At 35.6% G+C, this 25,568-nt stretch overlaps 1 protein-coding gene across 10 annotated transcripts in view; it reads right to left on the reverse strand.

The window, feature by feature from the left end:
- The window catches only part of Kiaa1109 (KIAA1109 ortholog), a 176,273-nt gene that overhangs the window by 88,880 nt on the left and 61,825 nt on the right, over nt 1-25,568 (reverse strand). For 9 of the 10 annotated variants that reach the window (XM_040754477.1, XM_040754479.1, XM_040754485.1 and 6 more), the window contains exons 30-45: nt 25,313-25,383; nt 24,454-24,627; nt 22,681-22,801; nt 21,559-21,705; nt 18,882-19,009; nt 18,472-18,671; nt 16,151-16,348; nt 15,291-15,502; nt 12,461-12,612; nt 11,872-12,022; nt 11,544-11,696; nt 9,699-9,939; nt 8,319-8,461; nt 3,728-3,947; nt 2,874-3,032; nt 1,378-1,553 (exon numbers count right to left, since the gene is read on the reverse strand). In XM_040754477.1, the coding sequence (XP_040610411.1) occupies nt 1,378-1,553; nt 2,874-3,032; nt 3,728-3,947; nt 8,319-8,461; nt 9,699-9,939; nt 11,544-11,696; nt 11,872-12,022; nt 12,461-12,612; nt 15,291-15,502; nt 16,151-16,348; nt 18,472-18,671; nt 18,882-19,009; nt 21,559-21,705; nt 22,681-22,801; nt 24,454-24,627; nt 25,313-25,383 (2,646 nt within the window). The remainder of the gene's footprint in view (nt 1-1,377; nt 1,554-2,873; nt 3,033-3,727; nt 3,948-8,318; nt 8,462-9,698; nt 9,940-11,543; nt 11,697-11,871; nt 12,023-12,460; nt 12,613-15,290; nt 15,503-16,150; nt 16,349-18,471; nt 18,672-18,881; nt 19,010-21,558; nt 21,706-22,680; nt 22,802-24,453; nt 24,628-25,312; nt 25,384-25,568) is intronic. The other variant, XM_040754482.1, reaches the window with a different exon arrangement.

A 25,568-nucleotide genomic window follows, 5' to 3' on the forward strand; every position in this document is an offset into this window, starting at 1 on the left:
TTCATTGAATCTAAATTTGAATTGAGTCTAGGTCTTTGTCTTTCCCAGTGGATTCAAATACTAATGAGCACAATTAACTTAAAACAGGAACCAAAAAGGTTTTTAAAAAGTCCTAAAAGCTACTGTAACACATAAAGTAAGTAAATCTGGTATATGTGACATAGAAAAAAATGAAGCTAATAATTTACAAACTTCCAGCTTTCCCAAAAACTTTTAGAGTAAAAATACATATTATGCCAAAGAGCTCTACAAATGGCTTTAAACATCAATTATCTCTCATTTCTCTACAAATGTCATTCCATCCCAACCTTTCTTTCTTTTCTCTGTGTGTGACCTTCTGAACTCCTTATAATTACATATTTACATTCAAGCCTCTTTTACTCTGACAGTTTTCAATCCCTATGTCCCTCACTCCAGTTTGCCTTCTATTCAGTCAAACTTAAAGATATTCCAAAAGATTTCACACTATTTGTCTATGGTAAGTCTCAAACCCTGGGACAAATGGCTGAGATGCCTATTTAACACATCAAAGCAGACCTGGCTGCTAGGCTCTAGTCCCAGAGTCCCTACATGTTACAGGGTATAGTTGTCACACCCTGCCCTCTACTCCCAAGCCCCACCCCCAACTCCCCAGCTCAGGGGCTGGGCTGCCCTTCCCCACAAGGCATATACACTCCAGCAATTTTGGTTTCTTGCCCCTTCTGTACCTTTGCCCTCTTGGATCTGCACCTGGTTCCCCTGCTCCTCTCCTCACATGGCCCAGTTCAGGCTAGTCATGTCCACTTTGAACTCTCCCAGATATCCATGACTCTGGCTATACTCTCCCTTTTATAAACTGGTCCTCCACCATGCCTAGGAGTAGTTATGCCCTTTCCGTTCTTTTTTTTTTTAATCAGTCTATACTTTTGCAAAGTCACAACTTTTCCTAGAGTTTCACGTTACTGGTATGAACTACTTGAACAGTTCACCTCTTCTTTTTCTGCTCATTCATTTACATTACTACTCGTCTATGTCTACATGTGTTAATTATTTATTTCTCTATTCAATGTCTCCCAACTGCTCACTTAATAAAGTCTTAACTTTATATGAAAGACTGTGGGCTTTAAAATTTAACTTTCTAGTCATGTTATGATCAATTTTCAACACATAACAAAAACATTATATTGAGACTTTCAATTTGATAACCTATTGGTTAATTTGCATTCATAATTAATCAATGTATTTTTTAAAGGCTCTTTCTGTTCTGCATGAAGGCTTTTTTACTACAGGAACAGAATAGAGTTCATTTGAACTTCAGGTGCCTATTGCTTAATGGTTCCTGCTCTAAGCTCCACGGCTGGAGGTGACATCAGTATCAAATAAAGCAAGCAAACTCACCTGTGCATCGGCAAGCTGAACTGCAGGAAAGCCTTGGTTTGCTTCTTCTACACCGGCCACGTCATCTTGACTGGTACTATGCTGAGAATGTGTCCCATCCAGAGTATTCTGATCACTTGACAAGACAGTGTTGAAATCTGAGGCTGATGGTATCGTAGGAAGATTGGGTGCAACTCCTAATAGCAAATTTCAAGAGTAAAATGTGACTCATTTGGAAATCATAAAAGGGTATAACAAGTCAAATTTAAAAACAACATTGTTGTAGTCCCCTTACCAGACCACTGATAAGGAAAAGAAAAACTAATTATATGTAATAAGAAAATTTATAGATGTAATTTATTAATAAAAACTTAAAATTAAATATTCAAGAAATATTAATGATCTTTATCCAGGTACTCAAACCAGTCAGTCTAAAATGTAGAATTTTATGGCTTGAAAAATCTTTGAAAAGCAAATGAAACAGGGCAAAAAACATCGAGTTAACAGAATCCCACCCAGGCTTTCCAGAGGATGAACAAAACCAAATGAACTATGGATTCCCTGGGCACGTCCTTTATCATATAAGTTGCCAGACAATGGACCCTTGAGAGAGAGGAACTGCTCCATTCTAGTTCTCTTGTAATTTAAACTATAGCCACTCAGAACAGTGACATGAGAACCAGAAAAGATGCTAAGAACTGCAGGATGCCTTCTTTCTATCTTCTCCAGTCAAGGGTCAATGCAGAGACGTAGCATGAGGCTATCAGAACACTTCAAAACTGAGAAGGGCCACACCAACAAAAGAAAGAGCTGGGTAAGCACTTACAAATCAACTACTTTTTACATTTTAATTATTTCTATATGGAAAGAATTCACATTGTTCAGATAGCCATTTTAAAGATTCATTTTAGTGGCCTTTAGTAATCAGGACCAAAGTTTACTAACTTTGAAAACCTTCAAAAATAGAAAAAAAGAGGGTTAATATACTTACACTTGATATAGCCACCACTTTCTTGGGGAGCATCCTGCCAGCTTTCTTTCTATACATGCATATTCTTTTTAAATTAATGAATGGCCCTCATTTATCTCTCTCCTTGGGGAAAGAAATCTTATTTTACTGTTTATATAGATTTGATTACATATTTGTTAAGTAACTTCAAAGAGTATATGAATTGATAGTTATGATGTCTCAGAGAGAGCTAGACAAATTCAGTGTATTTTCTATTCTCTAGGTACATCATGCTGCAACTATACTTTATGTGTTTTAACCTGCTTTCTTTGGTGTTATGAATGTTTAGCCAACCACGTTAAATGGAAATTTTAATTTCTTTAAATCTTGTATTTGATATAGCAAGAATACCAGGTGATAGCATAATTTACCATTTTCTGAATGAGTCCAATTTCAACCAAATATCAATTAAGCATTTGACAATTTAATTATCCTCTGAGAAACCAGATTTCACTGTAACTGTTTGTGTCACATAAGACAGTTAAGATAAAAATAACAATTTGAATACCTGTTGGAAGACTGTTATGTCCTGACTTTGTAACAGGAGATTCCTGTACCACGCTTCCACGATTGCCCACAGCATTTGACATCCAATTATAAAAACTCACAGATGATGGCTCAGATAACAAAGGATGTTCAGACAACATGTCAGTGGCTACTGTATTTCCTGAAAACAAAGTTTACTTAGAATAAAATTATTATATATTATAACATAGGAAAATGTGACATACTTTCAGAAAGTCAGATGAAAATGTCTTTGCAAATATTTTTTTAAGATTCCTTTACTTTTATTTTATGCATATAGATGTTTTGCCTGATTGTCTGTGAACAAACTGCATGCAGTGCCTGTGGGAGTCAGAAGAGGGCATCAGAATCCATTGGAACTGGAGTTAAGATGGTTGTCAGCAGCCATGTGGGTGCTGGGAACAGAACTTAGGTCCTCTGCAAGAGCAGCTAGTGCTCTTAACTATTGAGCCATCTCTCCAAATACTTTTAACTCTCACTTCATGAAGTTGTTATGACTATGGGCTCTAAGACATTAGTACAGAACTCATTTTTATTATCATAGCATGGTGATTAAATATTCCTCAGCCTCAGCATATGCAGGTTGGCATTAGCCAGCACTTAAACTTGAAAACAAAAAACGAAAGGCATAAAAAAAGTTACAATTTTCTTCAAAAATATTTTCTCAAAAACAAAGTATACTAAAAAAGATTACTCATGCAACCAAAGTATATAATAAACTTTTTCTAATTCTTCACAAAAGAAAATTGATTGAAAGAATGTTTTATTTTTAATTGTGTGTGTATGTATATGTGAGTGTACACAAAAGAGGGACCTGGATCCACTGCAGCGAGATACCTGTTCTTGTCAGGGAGCTACTTTTCACAGCTGCACTACTTCTCTGAGGAGTGCCTTCCAGAAGGTTGTGCAGGCTTGGGAAGCTTCCAGTCAGATAGCTAAGAAGGCTCTCCTTCCTTGGACTCTCCTTCACTGGCATCCCAGCACGTCCAACATGTACTGGAGAATCTGTAGCAGTGTCTCCACTAGTGTAACTCAGAGAATGATATGGATGAATGCCCTATAAAACAAACACAGGATTTTTTTTCTGACATATGTAAAAATTGCTCCTGATATTTACAACCTCTATGACTGCTGCTATTGCCACTAGCTATCCTATCTTTAATACAGTTATTGTGTCTACTAGGATTGTTGAATCTGAAATGTAAAAAAGCATTTTCTATAACTTTATAGTACAATACTAAGTATATCCCTTCAAGTATTTTACTAATGAATCATTAATCAGTTTCTAAGGCTGAACAGGAGTCACAGAACAGCATTTGCAACAGAACACAGGAAATAAAATGCTGGTAAATGCCTAAAGGGCCAGTATCCAGAGCATGAAGACTTAAGCAAATCATGAGGAAGAATGTTTATAGAGGTGTATGAACATACTTATGGCTATTTAAAGAAGTTGCCAGAAGCAATTATTTTTATCACTGCATAATGACTGATCCAGCAACTGATACCCCAAAACTTATAGAACTGTTTCCTTAAAACACTAAGAATCTCTGTGAGTTCGAGGCCAGGCTGGACCGACAGCCTCCAAAACAATACAGAGAAACCCTGTCTCATAAAACCAAAAACAAAAAACAAAAAAAAAAACCCCTAAGAATCTACTTGTTACATGACTGACACCATCAAAAGTAAAGTATCACTGCCAGGAAAGGCATAATGCATTACACATAATCTCAGCACAAAGGAGGCTGAGGCAAGAGCACCGCCATGAGTTCAAGGCCAACATAATCAACACAGTAAATTCCATGCCAGTCAAGGAGAAATAAGACTTTTACCCAAACAAACAAACATAAAAAACAGAGCAAAAATAACAACAAAACTAGAGAAGGAAAGCCATTTGGCAATCTCGCCTGTACTTTTTTTTTTAAACTGGAGGTAAGCATAGACAATCAACAGAAAGGAAACTAGAGGCTTTCTGAGTAAGAACAGGAGACACAGACAAAAGACCACTGAAGTATTAACAGAAGGCAGAAAGGTCTACATTTTTACATGTTCTCATTTAGATGGGGGAAGGGGGGAAAAAACGTATCACTGTAGGAGATAAGGGTGAGTACTTACAACATATTAAACATGTGTTATGCATATTTCATTTATTTAATCCCTTGTATGTTTTTGATGTAGTTTATTAGCTTTGTCTCACAAAGAAAAATCAGTTTAATAAATAACAACTGAGAAAAGTAAAGATATTTTAATTCATCTGCTTTACTGCTACTCCATAACTCTTGATATTATGCTATCTTTGCTTAGTTTTGATTGTCAACTTGACACGGCCAAGTTGGGAAGACAATCTAATGGGCATTGTGAAAACTGGGTTGGCCTATGGCCATGTCTGTTGAAGACTGTTTTAACTGATGATGGATGTGGGAACATGGCCTGTTACAAGTGGCACCCTCCCTAGGCAAGGAGTCCTGCACAGTATAAAACAGGATGCATATATTCTCTCTTCTTTCTTGATGGTCAATATGATGTGACTAGGTGCTCAAGTTCTTGTCTTGACTTTCCTGAAATGATGGACTACAACATGAAATATAAGTCAAAACAAACAAACAAACAAAGCAATTTTCCTCTCCTGTGTTGCTTTTTGAGAGTATGTATCATAGCAACAAAAAAGAAACGAGAATACTCACCCTTCTAGCATTTTAATAATAACAAAGAATGCATCAATCTATTATTGTGTATGTTTTAAAATTACCACTTTCACAAATATTTTAATTTAAAAGAGAATGTGTATACAAAATAAAAACTTTCAAAACATAGAAACTTTAGTAGAAAGTTCTATGTTTTAATTTTTTTAGATGCCTTCCCCAATGTTTTTCGAGTTTCTTATCTTCCTATATTATTTATGTGCGATAAAAGCATATACACTGTGGCGGTTTGAATAAGAATAGCCCCCATATGCTCACATTTGAATGCTTGTTCTGCAGTTGGTGTGATACTTTGGGAAGGATTAGGAAATGTGACCCTATTGGAGAAGGAGGAAGTGTGTTGGGGGTGGCTTGTAGGTTTCAAAAGCCTATATGCCATTCCCAGTTACCTCTCTTTCTTCCTGCCTCATGGTTATCTTAGCATGTAAGCTCTCAACTACTGTTCCATTGTCATGCCTGCCTTCTTGCTGCCATGCTTCTACAATGATGGCCATGGATTCTAATCCTCTAAAACTGTAAGTCGCCATTTAAATGCTTTCTTTTATTGTTGTGCCCAAATTCTGAACACCCAAATCACCGAGACCCATTCCAATGCAAAAGCAAAGAGTCTTTTATTATTTAATGAGTTAATTGTATTAACTTGAGCCCTTAGGACGTTCATCAGGGCAGGTAGAATGAGAAGTACCCAAAAAACAGCAAGGTGGGGAATTTATTTCTTAGAGCAAGGGGAGTGTCTAAGAGTACACAACAGTCTCAGGAATGGTGAGCTTCTGAGCATGGGCGACCTGTCCTGTGTTAACTGGTCAACTGGTTGTCTTATAGGACCACCCAGGGTAGTTGCTATGCTCTGCATGTCACTGTTATGCCACTTTTATTGTAAAGCATGCCCAAAGCCCAACAGCTAACTTTGATTGGTTCTTTGCCACTTGGAGGGTATCTGAGCTCCTAGTGACTAAGGCAGCTTTTGCATGGTTGGAAAGTCTGAAACTAAACACATGTGACGAGTCAGGGGCCTTTGCCTTGCTAGATCTTTTCTGCAGCCTATCACGGCTGTAAAAGCAGGGGGCTGGGTGAGGGTCTGGTCCCTTCATTATATGTTGCCTTGGTCAGGGAGTTCTTCACAGCAGTAGAAAAGTAAACACACACACACACAAACACACACACACACACACACACACACACACACACATACACACCTATATTCTGCTATAAATCCAATCCATGTAACTCCAGTGACATTCATAGCTGCACACAGACCTAACCCGTTTTTGGAAAGACTGTGATACATTTATAATAGTGTACATAACTTATTAATTCTTTTATGTCATCTCCTATATTTTCCCATTTAGTGTTGCCTTTAAAAAAGCTGTAGGATCTGTCTGATCATTTATGATCACAAAAATGAATAGTCCTTGACATGGAAAGATTTTAACTTTTCACATATAATTGTCACACTGTTCTTCAAAAGAGTCACAACCATATTCACTTATTGTGCAACTGTTTTTTTCCAGATTGAAACATCCACTCCCAGTACTGTAAGTAACCCAACAAAATTCAGTGCTTCTTCAAGTTGGACTCTGGTGGTATCTGTACTGTGGTCTGTCATGGGTTCTCTATTTGGGGCAAGTAGGCATTTGTGTAGTGTCTCCCCAGGACAAGGCTTATCATATAACCATATTCTAATATTATATGAGAATGACTATTTTCTTACATCTTCACCTATAATACATAACACCAAAATTTTAGTACTCTAATCTTATAGATAAAAATGGAAATATCATCTTCATATATATATATATATACACACACATACATATATATATTTGTGACATTTTTTATGTCTTTATCCACTTTTAAAATTTTTCTTTTTAATATTTTGCCTTTTTCTTAGTGGTTAGGAAAAGACTTGTTGTTTAGTTTATTTGGGAGCCCTTTTTCATGTTTATTTATAATTTTTATTTAGATGTTTAATATTTTAATGTCAAAATTATTCTGAGTGTCACTGTAAGTCTACATGCAGACTCTGAGTGAATGTCAAATTACTAAGTAGCATTTTCAGTCCTTGTAAAAGCAAACTAACAAAACAAAACACCAAAAAACAAACAAACAAAGGAAAAACCCAAAAAACAAAAACAATACAAAGTATCAGACACAGTTAATATGTCTTAACTCAGTTATTTCTCCAGTACTCCAAATAGGATGCTGTGAAAATCCCTACCTTACAAATATGAATACACAATTCAGTCAGAAACTTTTCACGTTACAGAGTAGGACTGAAATAAGGAAGTTACTCCATATGCCAGTCTACGCACCAGGATATACTGTCCCATTTGTTAAACATTCTTTAAACTTCTTAAGACAATGGAGTGTAAGTTAAGATCGTAACTTGCAAAAACCCAACCTAAGCTTTGCATCAGTAATATACAGCTGGAAAGGCTTCTCACTAAAACTGAAATTACAAGATTATCAACATTTTTAATTCTGAATTTTATTGCATATAATATTCAATAAGATAAAAAGAACATAAAGGTTTAGTAAAGTCTTTAAAAGTATTAAACATTGATGATATAATTTTCATGGAAATACACTGAAAGTACTAACCAAATTAATTTTAACATAAACTATTGGAATATTTAGAGTAGACATCCAATATATTTAATACTGAAATTAAAACAATAGGTTGGCACTGCTAAGTTTAAACTCCATAATCAAAACTAGCAATACTATACCTTTATTTTTAATGCAGAGTCACTATGGGTGTGAGTTTTAGAAAGCTTCCTCATTATTTCAGCTCCAGTGACAGGTCCAGAGCTTCCAGGTGGTGGCCGGTTAGCTGTTCCTTCTAGAAGCATTGTGTGTTCACTGACTGTGGCTAAAATGGTTAAAAAAAAAAAAAAAAAAAAAAAGACTAAGCTTTATGACCATACATTTTCTTGAAAAACCAACCAACATTTTGGTCTGTATAACTACAATCCATTTTTACAAGCTGAAAAAAAGTATCTGATTTTTATATTTTTGTTTCTTACTTTCCAAACTTAATCTGAGTTTAAACAATCCACCAATACAGTGACCAAAAACCAATTCAATCACCCTCTAGAATATGCAGAATGCCACAAATGAATGCAGGTGCCAGGAGTTAATTAGAAGGGAAAGCCACTGAACTAATTCAATCTCTGTACATAATAAATTCTGGATAATAAACAATAAAATACAGGCTACTTTTTATAATGTATTTATTAAAAGTAAAAATTTAAATGTTAAGCTATATAAATGTGTTGAAAGCTCTAATTTTAACTATCTCTTTCCTCTACTTTTAAATTCTTTTTCAAAACACTGAAAGACATAATAAAAAAGTAACCTTTGGCAAAAGTTAAAGTACAAACAATACATTTCAAAAACATCCACCTTGTTCAGATGCAGCACACTTTATTTACAGAATTATATGCCCAGCTCAGGCTTCCAAATTTACTTAAAGATCAAATATATGTAACAGGTGATAAGACAAAACTTTAAAAACAGATAAATGGGGCAAATACAGTATTAAAAGGCAGGTTATATTGATGAATTTGCTATAAAAGTTGTCTCTACTGGTCAGAACATCAGTCTACTGTAGCTCACAAAGATAAATTATGAATTTGTTCAATAAAAGATTCCAAAGTCATTGTGAATTTATAAAATTCATAACTATATCGTTAAACAACAGCATTATCAAATTTGAGACAAAAATTATTGAATACCATGTGACCAATTATGAAACAGCTAGGATTTGCTTCTATTAATCATTTATTACAGGAAAAAGGTCTTAATTGGTATCATTTATGAGAGGGGGAGTTCAAGACAGGGTTTCTCTGTGTATCTTTGGAGCCTTTCCTGGAACTCGCTTTGTAGATCAGGAGATTCGCCTGCCTGTACCTCCCAAGTGCTGGGATCAAAGGTATGTGCCACCACTGCCTGGTGATTGGTATCTTTTAAAGAGGCATATTATTAATATGAAGCTATTCTTACAAGATGCACATACTCAACACCCTGCCCCACACAAACAAAAACAAAAAACCACAGTGATTATACTGAGGAAAGAAAAGTAGAACAGTACCCTAATCTTAAGTTACCTGCATCAAACTCAAATTCTGCACCATCAGCACTGGTATCACTTTGAAGACCACCTCCATTATCCAGGCCAAGTCCATCTTCATGCTCCTGGTCCACAGCAGCTGGAGGTTTCAGTGGCTGAGCTGGTCGGTGTAGGCTAACACCTTTAAAGGCAGGTGTCACCACAATGAACTTCATCCACTGCCTTGCCAAAGCAACTAAGCCTTTCTTTAGAGTTACCAAGGCAGGAAGCCCATCACTCTGCAATAACAATGAAAAACTTACAGTGGAGATCACTGAAGACAGTGGTCTTAGACTTCATCACAGCAGTACTGGCGAGACCTGTACTCACTATATAGGCTGTTATTAAAGAGCAAGGCCTTGAACTCACCAGCTTCTGGCTTCCTGTCCTGGCATGTGATCCTTTGCCCCGCCCCACCCCTCTCACTCATGTGCACACCATGAAGCCACTGCCAAGAGAGCACTGATGTCAGTGCTATGCTCTGGGAACTTGAAAACTGAAGAAACATCTTTTGTTCATAAATTACTAGCCCCAGGTATTTGAGTATAGTAACAGAAAATAGACTGATACAGAACCCAGACTATAAATATAAGCACTGCATAATTTTGTCATAAAGCATGATGGCTGCTTCACATGAACATGAAATTAAATAAACACTGGGTATAAAGCTTTTGTTGTTTTCTTTTTTTTTTAAAGAATCATTTAATAGACTTTATATTCTTGGCCCAAATGAAAATTCAAAATTTCTTTTGAGCTATTTAGATGATTTATTAAGCTGAGAAGATATAAAATTATTCACTGCAAAGATTAGCAATCTCTCATATGTCTCTACTTTTAAGTGTTAAAAGGAATTGCTGCAAATTTCATGCTGGGTATAAGGGAATTTGTAACTATCTTTAAAGTTAACAATGAAGATGATTACGAGAAAAACAAACCTCTTCCTTTCACATCTTGTAGACCATCCCCTCAGGGTAGTGCCTCAAGTCTCTCTGTTCTAGCTTCTCAGACCACAACTAGGATGGGTATGTCAGGCTAAAACTATACAACTTCGTCTTCAATTCTCAGAAAGTAGAAAGTGCGATTTCAGTCTTAGATATAAACATCTTTTTAAAATTCATCACTTATCATAGATTCTTTTCTTTTCTGGCCATTAATAGTACTAACACATAAGTGCCTAATTTGGTTAAATAGTGTTGCATATGCTCTACTACCCAGAAGCCTGGAGAAGACAAGGAATGTTCTTGAACTTCTAAAATCTCAATCAGGATGTGGTATTTGCTATTCTAGGGGCAAGAATTTGTTGTACACTTATATGGTCTCCCTCTATGATAAACTACTCTTTATTTTATTAAATCATTAACTTTAGGGATTATTTCCTGGCTTGAAACTTATGCTTTTAGCTTCTAGGATGCAACTGTCTCAGTTCTATCTCTCTACTTCCCTTCTTAACACTCAGTCTTGTGTCATACAACCTCTCTAAACTTCTTGAAGTTTGGTATTTTTTTCAGAATTCTATCTTTGACCATTTCTCATTTAGCCTGTCATGCTGAAAAATCTTATCCATGTTGACAGCTTATACTAACACCTATCTACTAACATGTATCTCTAACCAAATTTCACGACCTGTCCATCAGTACTATTGCTACACATAGTAGCTTCCTTAAAGTTAGTACTTATCAATCAGGTGTGGTGGTGCACGCCTTTAATCTCAGCAACCCCAGAACTCAGGAGGCAGAGACAAGGGATCTCTGTGAGTTTGAGGCCAGCCTGGTCTATAAAAGCAAGTTCCAGGAGCTACACAAAGAAAGCCTGTCTCAAACAACAACAAAAATCTAGTACTAACCATTGTGGCATCATCAATGATGGAGTAATTTGCTTGGTGGAGGTAGTGGTGTAGAATATTACATAGTAAACATGAAGGATTTTCTTGGAGAAAGCGAGCAACTTTTGTAAGTCTATTGTATTTACTTCTTAGAGGAAAATGTACACTTTTATTCTGAAAGCCAAACAAGAATAAAAAGACTTACAATTATATGTATAAGAGATCTTATAATCAAAGATATCTAGTAATTAAGGACTTGTAGATCTGGTATCGTCTGATATCTACTATAGTAGTGAATCATTTTCAGTAACCAAGCATGTTTGATACCTTATGTGATTAAAAGACACACCTCTAATGCTTCTGTCATTATGCATCCCATAACAGCACAAATTCTCAAGGTTCCCTCAGTCTCTAATTTGTTTAAGGATGACTTGAGTTGATCAATGGGAACCAGCCAGGCACCAACAGCTGGAGTTGCAGTGCTTAAAAGATTCAGCTGCCTTTTAAAATAAAGGAAAAAAAATCATAGGATCAAATTTTATATTTCAAGCAATCTCCTATATCTATAGCATTTACTATTATTTTACTCAAGCAATATTTTTCTTTTTGGTAACTAACAAATTATGAACATATATATAAAAATGGATACTTGGAAAGAAAAAAGGGCAAACATGTCTGAAATGAAGAATAAAACCAAAGTTTTAAGACAGCAAGACAAGTAAATACAGCTAAAATAATAGGAAAGAAATTGGGCTAAGTAGAGAATCTATAATGTCTACAGAAAGTATCCAATGAGAAAGAAAGGAAGAATAGCCACCTTGGCACTCACAGAGTATTACATATGTCAGGAAAATATTTCAGTAAGTAAATGAAACAGAATAGTATGCTGTCTGAGACAATCTGTCAATGGACAAAATTACATTTTGAATTTTTTTTACCTAGAAAATGCATGCGTAGGCGATCTCACATTGGTGGGAGCTGCAAAACTAAACCAAATTTCTTTAATGGTCAACTTCATACTACATGAATCTGGAGGTGGTGGCATTAGAGGTAGATCTTTTTTCAAATCATCAGATTCAACTCCTTCATCCTATATTTTAAAAAATCCAACAACTTAATATTGTATTGATCTTCAGATCACAGGCTTAATAGCACTTTAAGCATAAAACCTTTTCATCCACCAGGCTTACCAGACTAACCCTTACATAAAACCCTGAATTATGGCTACTGCTCAAAGTAGCCTTCTGTTGCAATCTAAACCCAAGCCATTCGACAGGTTTGGCAACCATGCAGCAAATGTCTTTGATTGCTAAGCTATCTTACCAGACCCCATGTGCTTTTCTTTGGGAAAGAGATCTAACCCTGTAGTCCTAAATATACAGGAGGCTGACAAAAAAGGATCTTCTAAAAACCCAGAAGGTCAATACTAGTCTAGGCAACATATCAAGGCTGTCTCTAAAAACAAACAAACAGAAACCTCTATAGCTGGAGGAAGCAGCCAAGTGGTAGAGCTAGCATTTGCAAAGCATGTTACAAGGTCCTGAGTTTAATCTGCAGCTTCACAAAACATAATAAGCTGGAAACGTTGATTTCTCAAGGAGGTATAACCCAGGCACAGAACTTGACATTTTAAAAAAGGAGGGAGACTTATGCTTTGTTACTGTAGCAATGTGCATGGTCAAGCAAATGACTGTAGACTGAATTGTTTCTGGGACCATGGCATACTTAAAAGCCATGCCGAAATGTCGTGACACGGTTCAGGACTTCTGTGAAAGACGCATGGGAAAGTATTACTACATAATAGAACTAGCAGTAAGTCAGGGAACAGACAAATGCAAGAGCAAATTAGTGCCAGTGAACAACTACATTTGAGGAGAAACAATTCCATAAGAACACAGGAAAAGAGAACACAGAACTTGGATAAATTATTAGAAACGTCAAGGAGGAGAGGATCTAGGAGAAAAGCCCTTAAAATTCTGTGAAGTGAGGCTGGAGAGGACTCAGCAGTTAAAAGCACCAGCTGGAGGTGGGTTCTATTCCAGTTCCCACAAGGTGGCTCAGAACTGTCCTCACTCCAGTTTCCAGGGTTCCATCACTGTCTTCTGGTCTTAGTGCGCACCAGCCATATACATGGTGCACAGATACATTACAGGCAAAACACTCTTCAACATAAAATAAAAATAAATAAATCTTTAAAAAATATTCTGTATAGTTTTTCAATAGGTGAGAGGGAACGAACACTCAAAAAGAACTCTTGTTCAGTGCACATGTGTCTTCATTCCCTTCATTAAAATTCTAAGTCAATCTCCCAAACACTTCTAAAGAACTAATAAGGCAACTGATTAACTTAAAATTTCATTTATTATTATTGTGTGGGAATGTGGACATGAAGTGTAAGTAGGAGTGTAAGAGTACCATGGTACAAATATGGGGATCAGAGGACAACTTTGCAGAATCAGCTTTCTCCTACTACTTTTATGAGAGTTCAGGAGACCAAATTTTGGTTGCCAAGCATGCCACGTAGCAATTGGTTCTATATGCTGAGCCATCAGGCTGTTCTGGAAATTGATTAACTCTACAATTATGAACCAAATAAAAATAAATCCCCAGGGGCTGGGGAGATGGCTTGGTGAGTAACAGCATTTACCCAGTAAGCCTGACAACCTGAGTTTGGATCATCAGAACCCACATTAAAACAAACAAGCAAACAAATACAGGCAGTAAGAACCTCATGTCTGTAATTTCAGTGTGTTCCTACAGGGATGGGAGGTGGTGACAAGAGAATCTCAGGGTGCTCCAAGAGCAGTCAACCTGGTTTCCACAGCGCTGAGGAAACCTGTCTCAAGGGAGAAGTGAGGCCTGACACCCAAAGATTGACTGCATCTCCACATGCAGGCGACAGCATGCCTATACCCACACAATCATATCTGTTTCTCATACAGAGAGACGAAACTAAATAATCCTCTAGAAATGGGGTTCAGAAGTGAGTACAACCATGAATACTAGGTGCCCACATCGATTTCTTAATGAAAGGGCACTTCCTTAAGCTTTTTTTGTTTACTCTTGTTTATGTGTATATGTGTATACACATTCACTAAATTCTTGCTTGTATTAGACACTAAGTTTTTCACATATGGTATATGTTTCAATTTGTAGAGTCAATGGCATTGACTTTTAGAGTTAATGGCATTACTTACTATACTATTACAGCTGAAAACAAAAAACAAGACTAAAAAACTGGATTGTCCAAAGTCACCAAGCAGTTAGTGACCCAATTTCTCCACAATACAGAACTTTAAATATTCTTGCTGTTACCATATCTATCACAATTAAATTTTACTACAACAAAAATACTAAATTGAATATAAGATATCGCTTAAAATGGTATCTAAAATAAGCAGATACTGATAAAAATATTCATGTACATAAAATATCACCAATAACAAGTATAAAAATGATTTCTAAAATAATAACCTAATTAATAAAGCTTTTTCTTAAATTATATAAATTCATTTATTTAACAAATGTTTATTAAGTGCATAACATAATCATGGTATTATGCTAAATACTATAATGGGCAGGAATATGAATCATAGGTATATATTCCTATACCTATTCAAGAATTATACTCTAGGTACAGTATATTCAATAAAATGTTACAACTCTCTAAGAGGAAATGACAGGGAGATACGCTCTAAAAAACTGATTTTGAATTGAATATACAGTTTCCTAATTTCAAACTATTAGTATCATTAGAAATTCACCAACTTGTTCATCTGAGACTGAGTTTCCATTTATGTCAGATGAAGGACTGGTTCGGTCACACGGAAGGTTATCATCAGACACATCAGTATTGTAGCCGCTGCCCGTAGGAGAATCAGAAGAATTATTGGATGTCAGCACTCCACCCCTTTCTGTGACACTAGTCTTACCCATAATTCCAAAACTGTTATATAAAACGGCACCAGTCTGTCTTCCTCCTATAAAAATGAAGGGAGTAATCTATTAGAAAAAGAATAGATATGTGTTTTACTGCTGTACTCTGAAGTATCTGCATATAATTTCATAAAGGCTATGTTTTTCCTCGCTAACCATTCTTTGCCCTTATCTAAGAGTTATGTATGACTGACTTTCTAGGTAGAAAGTTGTAGACATACAGGTAGCTACAAGTATTTTAAGTTATTAGTCATGTAAGACTAAACCTGAAAGTCTTATAACAACTAAACTTTCCTACTTTAAAGTATTATTCATAACCACATAAGACTTACCCTCCGCATTTCATCCCTCCTGTCTTATATAATAGGTAGTGTTCACCAAATGAAGAATTTGCATGAAATATTTACTTCTTAAATGGCAAAAATCTTAACTGTGACAAGCATGGGATATTCCTAAATCCTGCTATTCTGTGAGGACCCAAGGTTTGGGACAGAGGGACAGACTGTGGAAGGAAATGCCATTGGTATAGTTGAAATTGATATCCTCTCTTGTAGGTAACACCAGGAACCACTATTTTTGCTGTATTATACTGACTCAGGTTGCTACAAGTAACAACCAATAAACACATTTCAGCAAGGTGAGACTGAACTGTCCCCACTTAAGTAGAACTCAGGGTTAAAAAAAAAGCTTACCTTTTATAGTTAAATTTTCAAGTCCACATTCAAACATTATCCAGCCCCATTTCTCTTGACTGGGACCTATCCTTGTTACATCTGGGATAGCTTGCTGATCTGTCTCATCTACAAAAGTAAATTCATCCAATTCTTCAAGAGTAAATAAAACTTTGGACTTCTCAAAGGGAATGGCAGTGATGGCACAGGTCCCGATGTCTATTATTGAGAGAGCACAATGAACTTTTTTTTTAAAGAAAAAAACCAGATGTTAATATTTGAGAAGACAAATCACTCACAATGGTTATCCTAAAAAGGTATCTTAGTAGTCTACAAAGACAGAAAAATAAATAAAACACTTGAAAAAATGCTATCTACAAAGAAGTAAAGAAAATTCCAGAGTTAACAATGAATTTATCAATTTGTTTTTGAAAGATCAGAGTATTCAATCAACAAAGGCAATAAACTCCTAAATAATCTAGCTTTGTGGTAAGGTACTTTAATAAACTTTCATCATTTACAACAAAATTATTTCAATTATGTGATCTCAGTAAAAACACTGTTTCCTGGGCAAGTATAACTTTTATTAAAAGACTGCTCTATACTGCACTTTATACAATTGCAGTTTATTAGACATTGCCATAAACTCAGTGCTTATAGATGTAATGCAGTAAAATGTACCTCCATTTCCGCAAATTTCTATGATTATTTAATTCCTTGTATTTCTCTTGAGCTTTAAGTATGAGTATAAAATGAGAAACAACCACATTTAATTTCATGAGTAATCTACTCCTGTAGATATGAAGGCATATCTAATGGAAAGCCCAGAGCACCACATTCAGAAACTTACCTCAGGGGGGCGGTGGTGGTGCAGGCTTTTAATCCCAGCACTCAGGAGGCAGAGGCAAGTGCATCTCTGTGAGTTTGAGGCCAGCCTGATCTACAGAGCCAGTGCCAAGACAGGCTCCAAAGCAACACAGAGAAACCCTGTCTTGGAAAAAACAAAAACAAAAACCAGAAACCTACCTCATCTCTCTGCAGCTATTAGATGCCATTAGAATGAGAATCTCAAATTTATGTATAAGCATTTACGTTGTTCTGCATTTTTATGAAAATGTACCTTGGAAATTCATGGGAGCTTTGCTTGTAATGAACTTTTGTTTTGGTGGTGGGTTTCAAGTTATATAATGCAGTGCTTATACATAAATGCAAACTGGTCACCACTGCAACCTACAGACACTTTACAACTCAAACTACTGTGGTTTGCCCCAGTTTTCTGACTACAGTTTGCAGGTAGTTATAAAAAAAAAAAAAGTCACTGGAAAGTCTCAGGTTGGATGCTGTGACCTTATACACAGGGTGATGAAATAAGCCCTTTGCGGGATATTTTTATGCCAGCTTGACACAAGCATCATCTGAGAAGAGGGAACCTGGGTTAAGAAAATGTCTCCCTAAGATTGGGTTGTAGGCAAGCCATGAAAAGAAAGCCAGTAAGCAGAACTCCATGTCTACACCAGCCCCTGCATCCAGGTTCTTGACCTGCTTGAGTTCCTGTTCTGGCTTACTTTGATGATGAACTGTGGTGTGGAAGAGTAAAGCATGAACCTTTTCTTCCCTAACTGGCTTTTTCATCACAGTATTTCATCACAGAAATAGAAACCCTAAGACAAACCCTGAGATAGACACAGCAATTACACTGACCTAGAACACAAGATAGGAATCATGACACCCACAGAACCCAAAAGACAGGGAGCAGATTCATAAAACCATTTGTTCATTTGGGATTGGTTATATGCTCAACATACAGCTTTAGGGGGAACAGTCATCCCAAATAAGACTACCAAACAAACTTTTAAAAATTCAATCTGACATTCTAAGATCTTTTAAGTTTCTAACAAACAATAAATTCAGTTCCAAAAAACAAAACATAACCAACATACACTGAAATTCTATATAACAGTTCTACTTTTTTAGTTTATTAGGGATATGAAAAACAAATATCTATCTAGGTTAATATTACAATTAGTTCTTTTTAAAAATGTTCACAATTTTCTTTTTTAAACAAAGCTCTATATATCATGTTCTCTGTTGTATGAGCAAGAAATAGAAACTAAAAGGAAAAACAGAAACAAAGGAGATGAAGCAATTCCTCATTTGGGCTCTAAAACTTACTTTCTATTCTGCACAAAAGATAAGTAAGAAATAGTTAAATTCCTCATATGTAGAAGTACCTTTCTCTTCATTATAATGTCAAATTGCTGCATTATTCAAAGGAAAATGTTCTATTTTGGAAAATTTCACATTCACAAATGCCAAAGAAACACAAGTATTTTGAAGCCTACCTGTAGTATCAAGACCTCTAAGTTGCCCATGGACTCGATGGATATTTAACTTGGCAGCAATTTCTTTGCCTTTCTCTGCTCCAGCATTTGACCTAAGTGACCCAGATGACTGAGGCTGCATCTTGCTGGCATGAACATATCTATCAAAATTTGATGTTTTACTAGGGTCTACATTATTTGAAGTCTCTTCAACCACACCTCTTAATAAAAACAGAAAAAATATACAATAGTTAACATTTAAAAAATGTAGTTCAATAAAAACATTTAATCAAGTTGTTTAAAAGGAAACTCTGTCTAAAATAAAACAATATTAATTACATTACCTAAGTGTTTCTTGAAAACAATTAAGATAATTAAGGCTTTTCATATCCAAAAAACAATTATGACTTAAATTATTAAAATCTTCTTACCTGTTCATACGAACTTGTGTAGCAATTCTGTCAAAACACAAAGCCACCAGGGAAACATGAGTCACACTTCTACTAGGAACTGTAGCTGGTGATTCTTCCACTGAGGCTTGTAACAAACATAAGTTAACCTAACACACAAATGTCAGATTTCAGAAGTGCAAAGTTAAAGAATTTATACTTAAATCACAAATACAAATAAAAAAAACTACTAATAATAGTACATAGACATATCTGAGGATAATGAAGAAGAAACTAAGTTCTCAAAACAGTCATAATTCCTGCCAAGACACGCCCACTAGTGCAATAGTGACAAAAATGTTAAGGGAGCAATCAACACTTTCACACTGGATTTAAGGACTGATCATGACAGAATTCATGCCTGAAATCGTTAACTAAGCCAAGAATCAGTGGTTGAGTAGGTCATAGAATCTGGGAGAAAACCTACTAATATTGTTCTGCTAACTGGACACAGTATTAATTTTTCCCTAAATATATCTTCATACTCATACATTAGTGCATCTTTCAATACACATTAAGAAGTTGTTTCTTTTTTATTAGTTGTGAGTTTTGATCATATTCCTCCCATTCACCAACTCTTCCCAAATCCAAATCCATCCTTTCCTTCCCTACCTACCTAGTTTTGTGTCTCTCTTTTTTTTTTTTTAAGAACCTTCAAGACCAATCTGTTGGCCAAATATTTGTGATGAGTGCTCTCCCACTGGAGTGTGGTCAACTACACTTTTAAAGAAAAACACAGAAATGTTTCTTATTGTAGCAGGTGAAAATAAAGAAACTCAAAAACTTGTCAACATGTGAAGAATAAGAGCGCTCATTCAGAAACAGAATAGCTGTATCTCACCCTCATCTGCAAGTTTCAGGAATCAACGGGGAAAAGGGGATGATAAATCTTAAGAGCCAAAAGTGGTGGACAACTGCTATGAAGCTATGTTTCTAGATATGACCAAACATTGCACACAACTAACAAACGATTTATATTCATGAACAAGACTTGCGTAAGACCAAGCCAACCCCAGCATTTACAATACTTGGCAGGTACTCTGCAATCATTAATATCTCTAGGCAACCAATGAAATACCTGCAAGATGAGCTGTTGCAATAATGGCACAAATGTTACGGGAGCAACTAACCACTTTCTAATTGAATTTGAAGCCCACTGTATGAGATGGAACCCAGACCTAATAATGTTAAAGGAGCAAGAATCTAAGACTAGATAAGGACTACTAGGTAGACTACTAGATAAGGAGTAGTCATGGGACTATGGAAAAAGCCTACTACTATTATTCTGCTAAAGGAACATAGCAATAAAATGATTTCTAACGACATACTGCTATGCCCATAAATTGGAGCTTCAAAAAGAAAAATGACTCCTAATGACATATTGCTATATACATAGATTAAAGCTTCACTTAACCCCTCTCAGAGAAGCTTCTTTTTGTAGTTGATGGTGATTAACACAGAAGCATGCAACTTTGGAGCACAACATCCTAAATGGGATAGTTTTAATGAACCCTTCCCCTCAAGGATCAAAGAGGAGGTGGAAAGATTTTAAGAGCCAAAGGTGATGGTTGACCCCCCAAGGAAACATGGTCTTCCAGACACAGCAGGACTGATGGAAATATGAACTCACAGTGGCAGCATTTACAGGAATAATCATAAGTTAAAGCCAGATGTGATCCTAACACTGAGAGTGGGAAGGGGATATGAGGTCCCACCCGTAAGCAAAAAGCTATCTGCAACTAATACCCACTAGCAAAGGAAAAACTGGTTTTCTTCAATGGAGTTTCACTGGGTATATTAATCACATTTTAGGTCAGATTCCATGCCTAGAAGTTGACCAACACAAAACGAACTCAATCGATATTTATAGACTTTTTGTCTCATTTTGCTTTGGCTAGGCATTTCTTTTACTTCTTGGACTTTGCTTGTTTACTTTGATTTCCATTTTTTTATATGTTTTTTTATATCTTAAAGAGAGAAGGAAAAAGCATAAAATTGGGTAGGTAGGGTGGTGGGGAGCAATCTGGGATAAATTGGGGAAGTGAAAAAAAATGATCAAAATACACTGGTGAAAAAGATTTTTCCAATTAAAAAAATAATACTAAGAAACAACAACAAGAAAAATCAAACTAGTCAAAATCCCAGCATGATATTGGCTCAACAAAGTCCTAACCCTATCGGAGGGGCTTGAGACAATTCATAGCTGTCATGGGAGAGTCAGTTTTCTTCAGGAATGTAGCCCCTGATAGGCATGCTCACACTGACAGAATTGTTGACTCAGTGAATTTAGAAAAAGAGCACACACATGAAAATGGAAGAGAAAAGGGGTAGGGAGGGGTGGGGAGGAGTTCATGGAGAAGGAATTGGGGAGGATTTGATCAAAATGTACTATATGCATCCATGAAATTCTCAAACAAAAAAAAAGCCAAAATCAAACTTTTATTGGATATGAAACATATTACTAGGTATTTACTAACAGTCTGCTATAGTAAGCTATTTTAAATATACTAAATGTACATTACATCATCAAGAGAATGGAATATATCTTTTGATATTGCAAACTGTTTCACTCACATTCCCTTTGGTAAATGTAAAAGGTAAAATAAACTAAATATGCTCTCCTAAATCAGAAAAATGGTTCTGAAAAGCTTAACATTACCTTTGGTATGCTCACATTAGCCTGAAGACCTTTAATTGTCACATTATCTTGCTTCGTTGCAACATTTGTCTGAATTTGTCCCTGGTTAGTTGTTCCTATCACAGAATGCTCAGTTTTTGTTCCTCGAACATCTTGCTTGGGGGACAACTGAAAAGATTGAATGAAATTATTCTCCAGACATTTCATAGGGTCTATATCATCCACACCACCATGTGTATTCATTGTATTATTACCCCTCCCCCAGTCTACAGGACCAGCTTGCCAGTATGAAAAACTACTATATACTAAAATGAAATCCACCTATAGAGAAACAAAGCTGGAAATACTGTACTTTTATAACAGTCCATAATTACTATTATTAATTTCAGACAAACTGAACTCTGCAGTCTTAAAGGCTGACTTTGTTCCTGACAACAGGCCCCTCATTGGCTGGGAATAATTCAAACTTCCTTTTTCAAATTGTTCTACCATAACTACCTGAATGTAGCACATGAAAAGCCAACATAGGATGAGTAGCAAACTGGCTCACCAGAAACATTCAGGCTCACTTTCACCTCTACTTTGGTACTAATCTAAATGTGATACAGATAAATTTGAAAATCTAAAGAGAATCATCAAAAGAGCACTAAACCGTGACTGCTAAGCAACTTGTGTCACAGCCAGAATGACAGTACTGTAGAGGTATCACAGAATAGGGAGGTTATCCAATTCACTGGGATGAACAAGAAAAACATAAAAATAAAAGGAAATTAAAAATATATGTACCTATGGTTCTTAAGGTACTAAAATATTAATTCTAAAAAAATGTTCACCATGGGGATGGAGAAATGGTTGGCATTTAAGAGCATATACTGCTCTTTCTGAGTATTTAAAATAAAATTAATCTTAAACTTGTTTTCATCACTTAAGGACAAGACTTGTTAGAAAGGCTTGGAACTAAGCTACTTTCAAAATAAAAGAAAAAATAGTTATAAGTTTTAAGTACTACTACTTAATCCACAGTAGTTATTTGTGCTAGACTTCAATTTAACTTACTGATAAAATTTAATATATTCACGTTTGGATATTCTAACACATGGTGAATACCCAACTTGCTATGCCCATGAATCAAAAACTTCTTACATTTTCTGAGAAGGTAGTCTTGCTATTTTGGATGGCTTCTCTAAGAACTTTAGTGTGAAGATCATCTACAATTGCAGCTGGGTGCCGGGTACTAGCACAATGAACCATAGCTTCAATATATCTGATGGAAGAGAAAAGAAAATGAAAAATGAAAATTTCATTTAATACTATGACTTATTTTACCAAACAATCAATGAAACTTACCACCATCTAAATATTTACAGTTCTTCAATACTGAAACACAAAATCCCAAATTACCTCTTTAGAAATTCTACAGGGAAAACATTACGAAATTTCAAAGCTACCATCACCCCCAAAACCCTGAAATTGGGCAGGAACATTTGGCCCCACCACAAACAAATAGTGGATAATATTTTCTACAGACTTCCATTTTACACTGACATCTGAAACTTTGTTTTTTAATTTATTTTTAGCTGATATATAAAAACATTAGGATTGTACATACTAACTGGGTACCATGTGGATATTATGTCATTTAAGATGAAAACTTTAAAAAGAATCCTTCTATGCATATCAGAGCTTCTAACCAATCAATCAACATTCCTCTGTCTCTTTTCTCAAGGACTCTTTCTGAACTCATCATCACTATTCTACCATTAAAATTCTGAGATGAAACTGTTTAAGATTCCACATGAAGTTATTCATGTACAGCTTGTCTGTGCCTGGCTTATTTGACTTAACCTATTGACCTTCAGTTCCACCCATATTGTCACAAATAACAGGATTTAACTGTCTTATAGCTAAACAATATTCCACTGCATCAATGTATTAAATTTTGTCAGTTAGTAGACATGGGTCATTTCCATTTCTTAGTTACTGTAAACAGTGCTGGTGCACAAAGAAGGAAGCTATTTCTTCAACATACTATTTTCATTTCTTTTGCAAATATCCCACTGATAGGGTTGCTGAATCACGGTAATTTTGTCTTTTGCTTTGTGAAGAAGTTCAATACAGGGCTGTATTAACTTACATTCCCATAAACAATGTACAACAGTCCCTTTCCTTTGTAATGGTCATTGTTGCTGGGGTGAGGTAATATCTCACTATAGTTTTAGTTGGCTTTCCCCAGTGATTAGTAATTTTTTCAAATAACTTTTGGCATTTCTGCATCAATGCTGAGAAATGTCTACTTAGGTCTACTGACTATTTTGTTTGTTTGTTTTGTTTTTCGAGATAGGGTTTCTCTGTATTGTTTTGGAGCCTGTCCTGGAACGCACTCTGTAGACCAGGCTGGTCTCAAACTGACAGAGATCCACCTGCCTCTGCCTCCCAAGTGCTGGGATTAACGGGGTGCACCACCAACGCCTGGCTCTACTGCCTGTTTTTAATTGGATTGTTTATTTGCTAATAGATTTTTGGCATTCTATTCTATATATTCTAAATATACATCCCTTGTCAAATGTGTCCATTTTATCTCCTTCAATAGACTATATACGCCTTACATATAACAGCATAACTATTATTTTCCCTTTATCTCTTCAATTAACTGGAAAGAATATGAAATAATTACCTCCCAAGAATTTGATCATTTTCTGCTTGTTATTCCAAATGTAAAAGACAAAATATATTATAACTATTATGATATTACAAAATACTTAGTTTGAAAAGAAACATGACCTCTTTAAAATCTTTCTATTTTTACCCAAAACAGCTAGTTAATAAATTCTTAAATGAACACTATCACATTTACTTATGTCATGAAAAGCAGTCTCTTTATAAAGCAGTAGCTATATTTTTAGACAAAGTTAATACCTGTCTAAGGCTTCTGCCACCAGTGGAGTTAGAACAACATCAACAGTTCCTTTTACTTCAACAATGGCTGTTGTCTTGGTCTGAGCAACAGGCTGGTCCAGGGTCCACTCCTCTGTTAATGTTTCATCATCCGTATTATCAACATTTTTCTTGTCTAGTGGAGTATATGGTGTGCTATACAGTTTAATCAGAAAATATGTATTTAAAAGAATATAAACAAGAATAGAAAGTTTGAGCTTCCTTAAAGTAAGTAAAAATTCATATTTATTTCAGTGAAAAATCTCATGGAGACTAATATTTCAAATCTAAACACTTTTCAAAACCATGCCAAATGAGATACTAAACTGCAAATTTGTCAAAGTTGCCAATTATATCACGACAAAAAATATTTTCCATATATTCACTTACTTGAGATAAATTACTGGGGTCATTTATTCTTTTTTTTTTTTTTTTTTTTTTTTCCGAGACAGGGTTTCTCTGTATTGTTTTTTGGACCATGTCCTGGAACTCGCTCGGTAGACAAGGCTGGTCTCGAACTCAGAGATCCACCTGCCTCTGCCTCCCGAGTGCTGGGATTAAAGGCGAGCGCCACCACTGCCCGGCTGGGGTAATTTACTCTTAAAATAGGGCCTAAATCACAAAATGGCTATTACTCAAAATAAACTCTATTAATCTCACAATCAAGAAGAATATGACTCTAAACTTTTAAAATGTAATTTTAAGGCACATCTAGTCTTAGCTACTTGGAATACTGAGGCAGGAATATTCCTTTAGCCCCAGAATTCTTCAAGATCAAGCTGGGCAACACAGTAAGACCCTATATCTAAAAAATAAAAAAATTAAGAGTGTAAATTCTTACTTTGAACTTGATCCTGAAAGTTGCATCCCTCTGTCTAGCAAAGAATTAGCAGTGAGTCCCTGTTTGATAACCTAGAATAGGACAAAATGTTGTTTATAGATTAAATTTTTAATTTTTTCTTATTGTTATGATAAACAATATTTGTGAATACCCAAAGTTACCCTGCTATTGTAATCTTACTATATTCAATACAAATATTTAACAGAAAATAATCAATGGGCAACTTTGTGCTTTCCCCAAGTGAGTGACAAAGTTG

This window comes from Mesocricetus auratus, unplaced genomic scaffold, assembly GCF_017639785.1.
Source record: "Mesocricetus auratus isolate SY011 unplaced genomic scaffold, BCM_Maur_2.0 Super-Scaffold_100011, whole genome shotgun sequence".
NCBI lineage: Eukaryota > Metazoa > Chordata > Mammalia > Rodentia > Cricetidae > Mesocricetus > Mesocricetus auratus.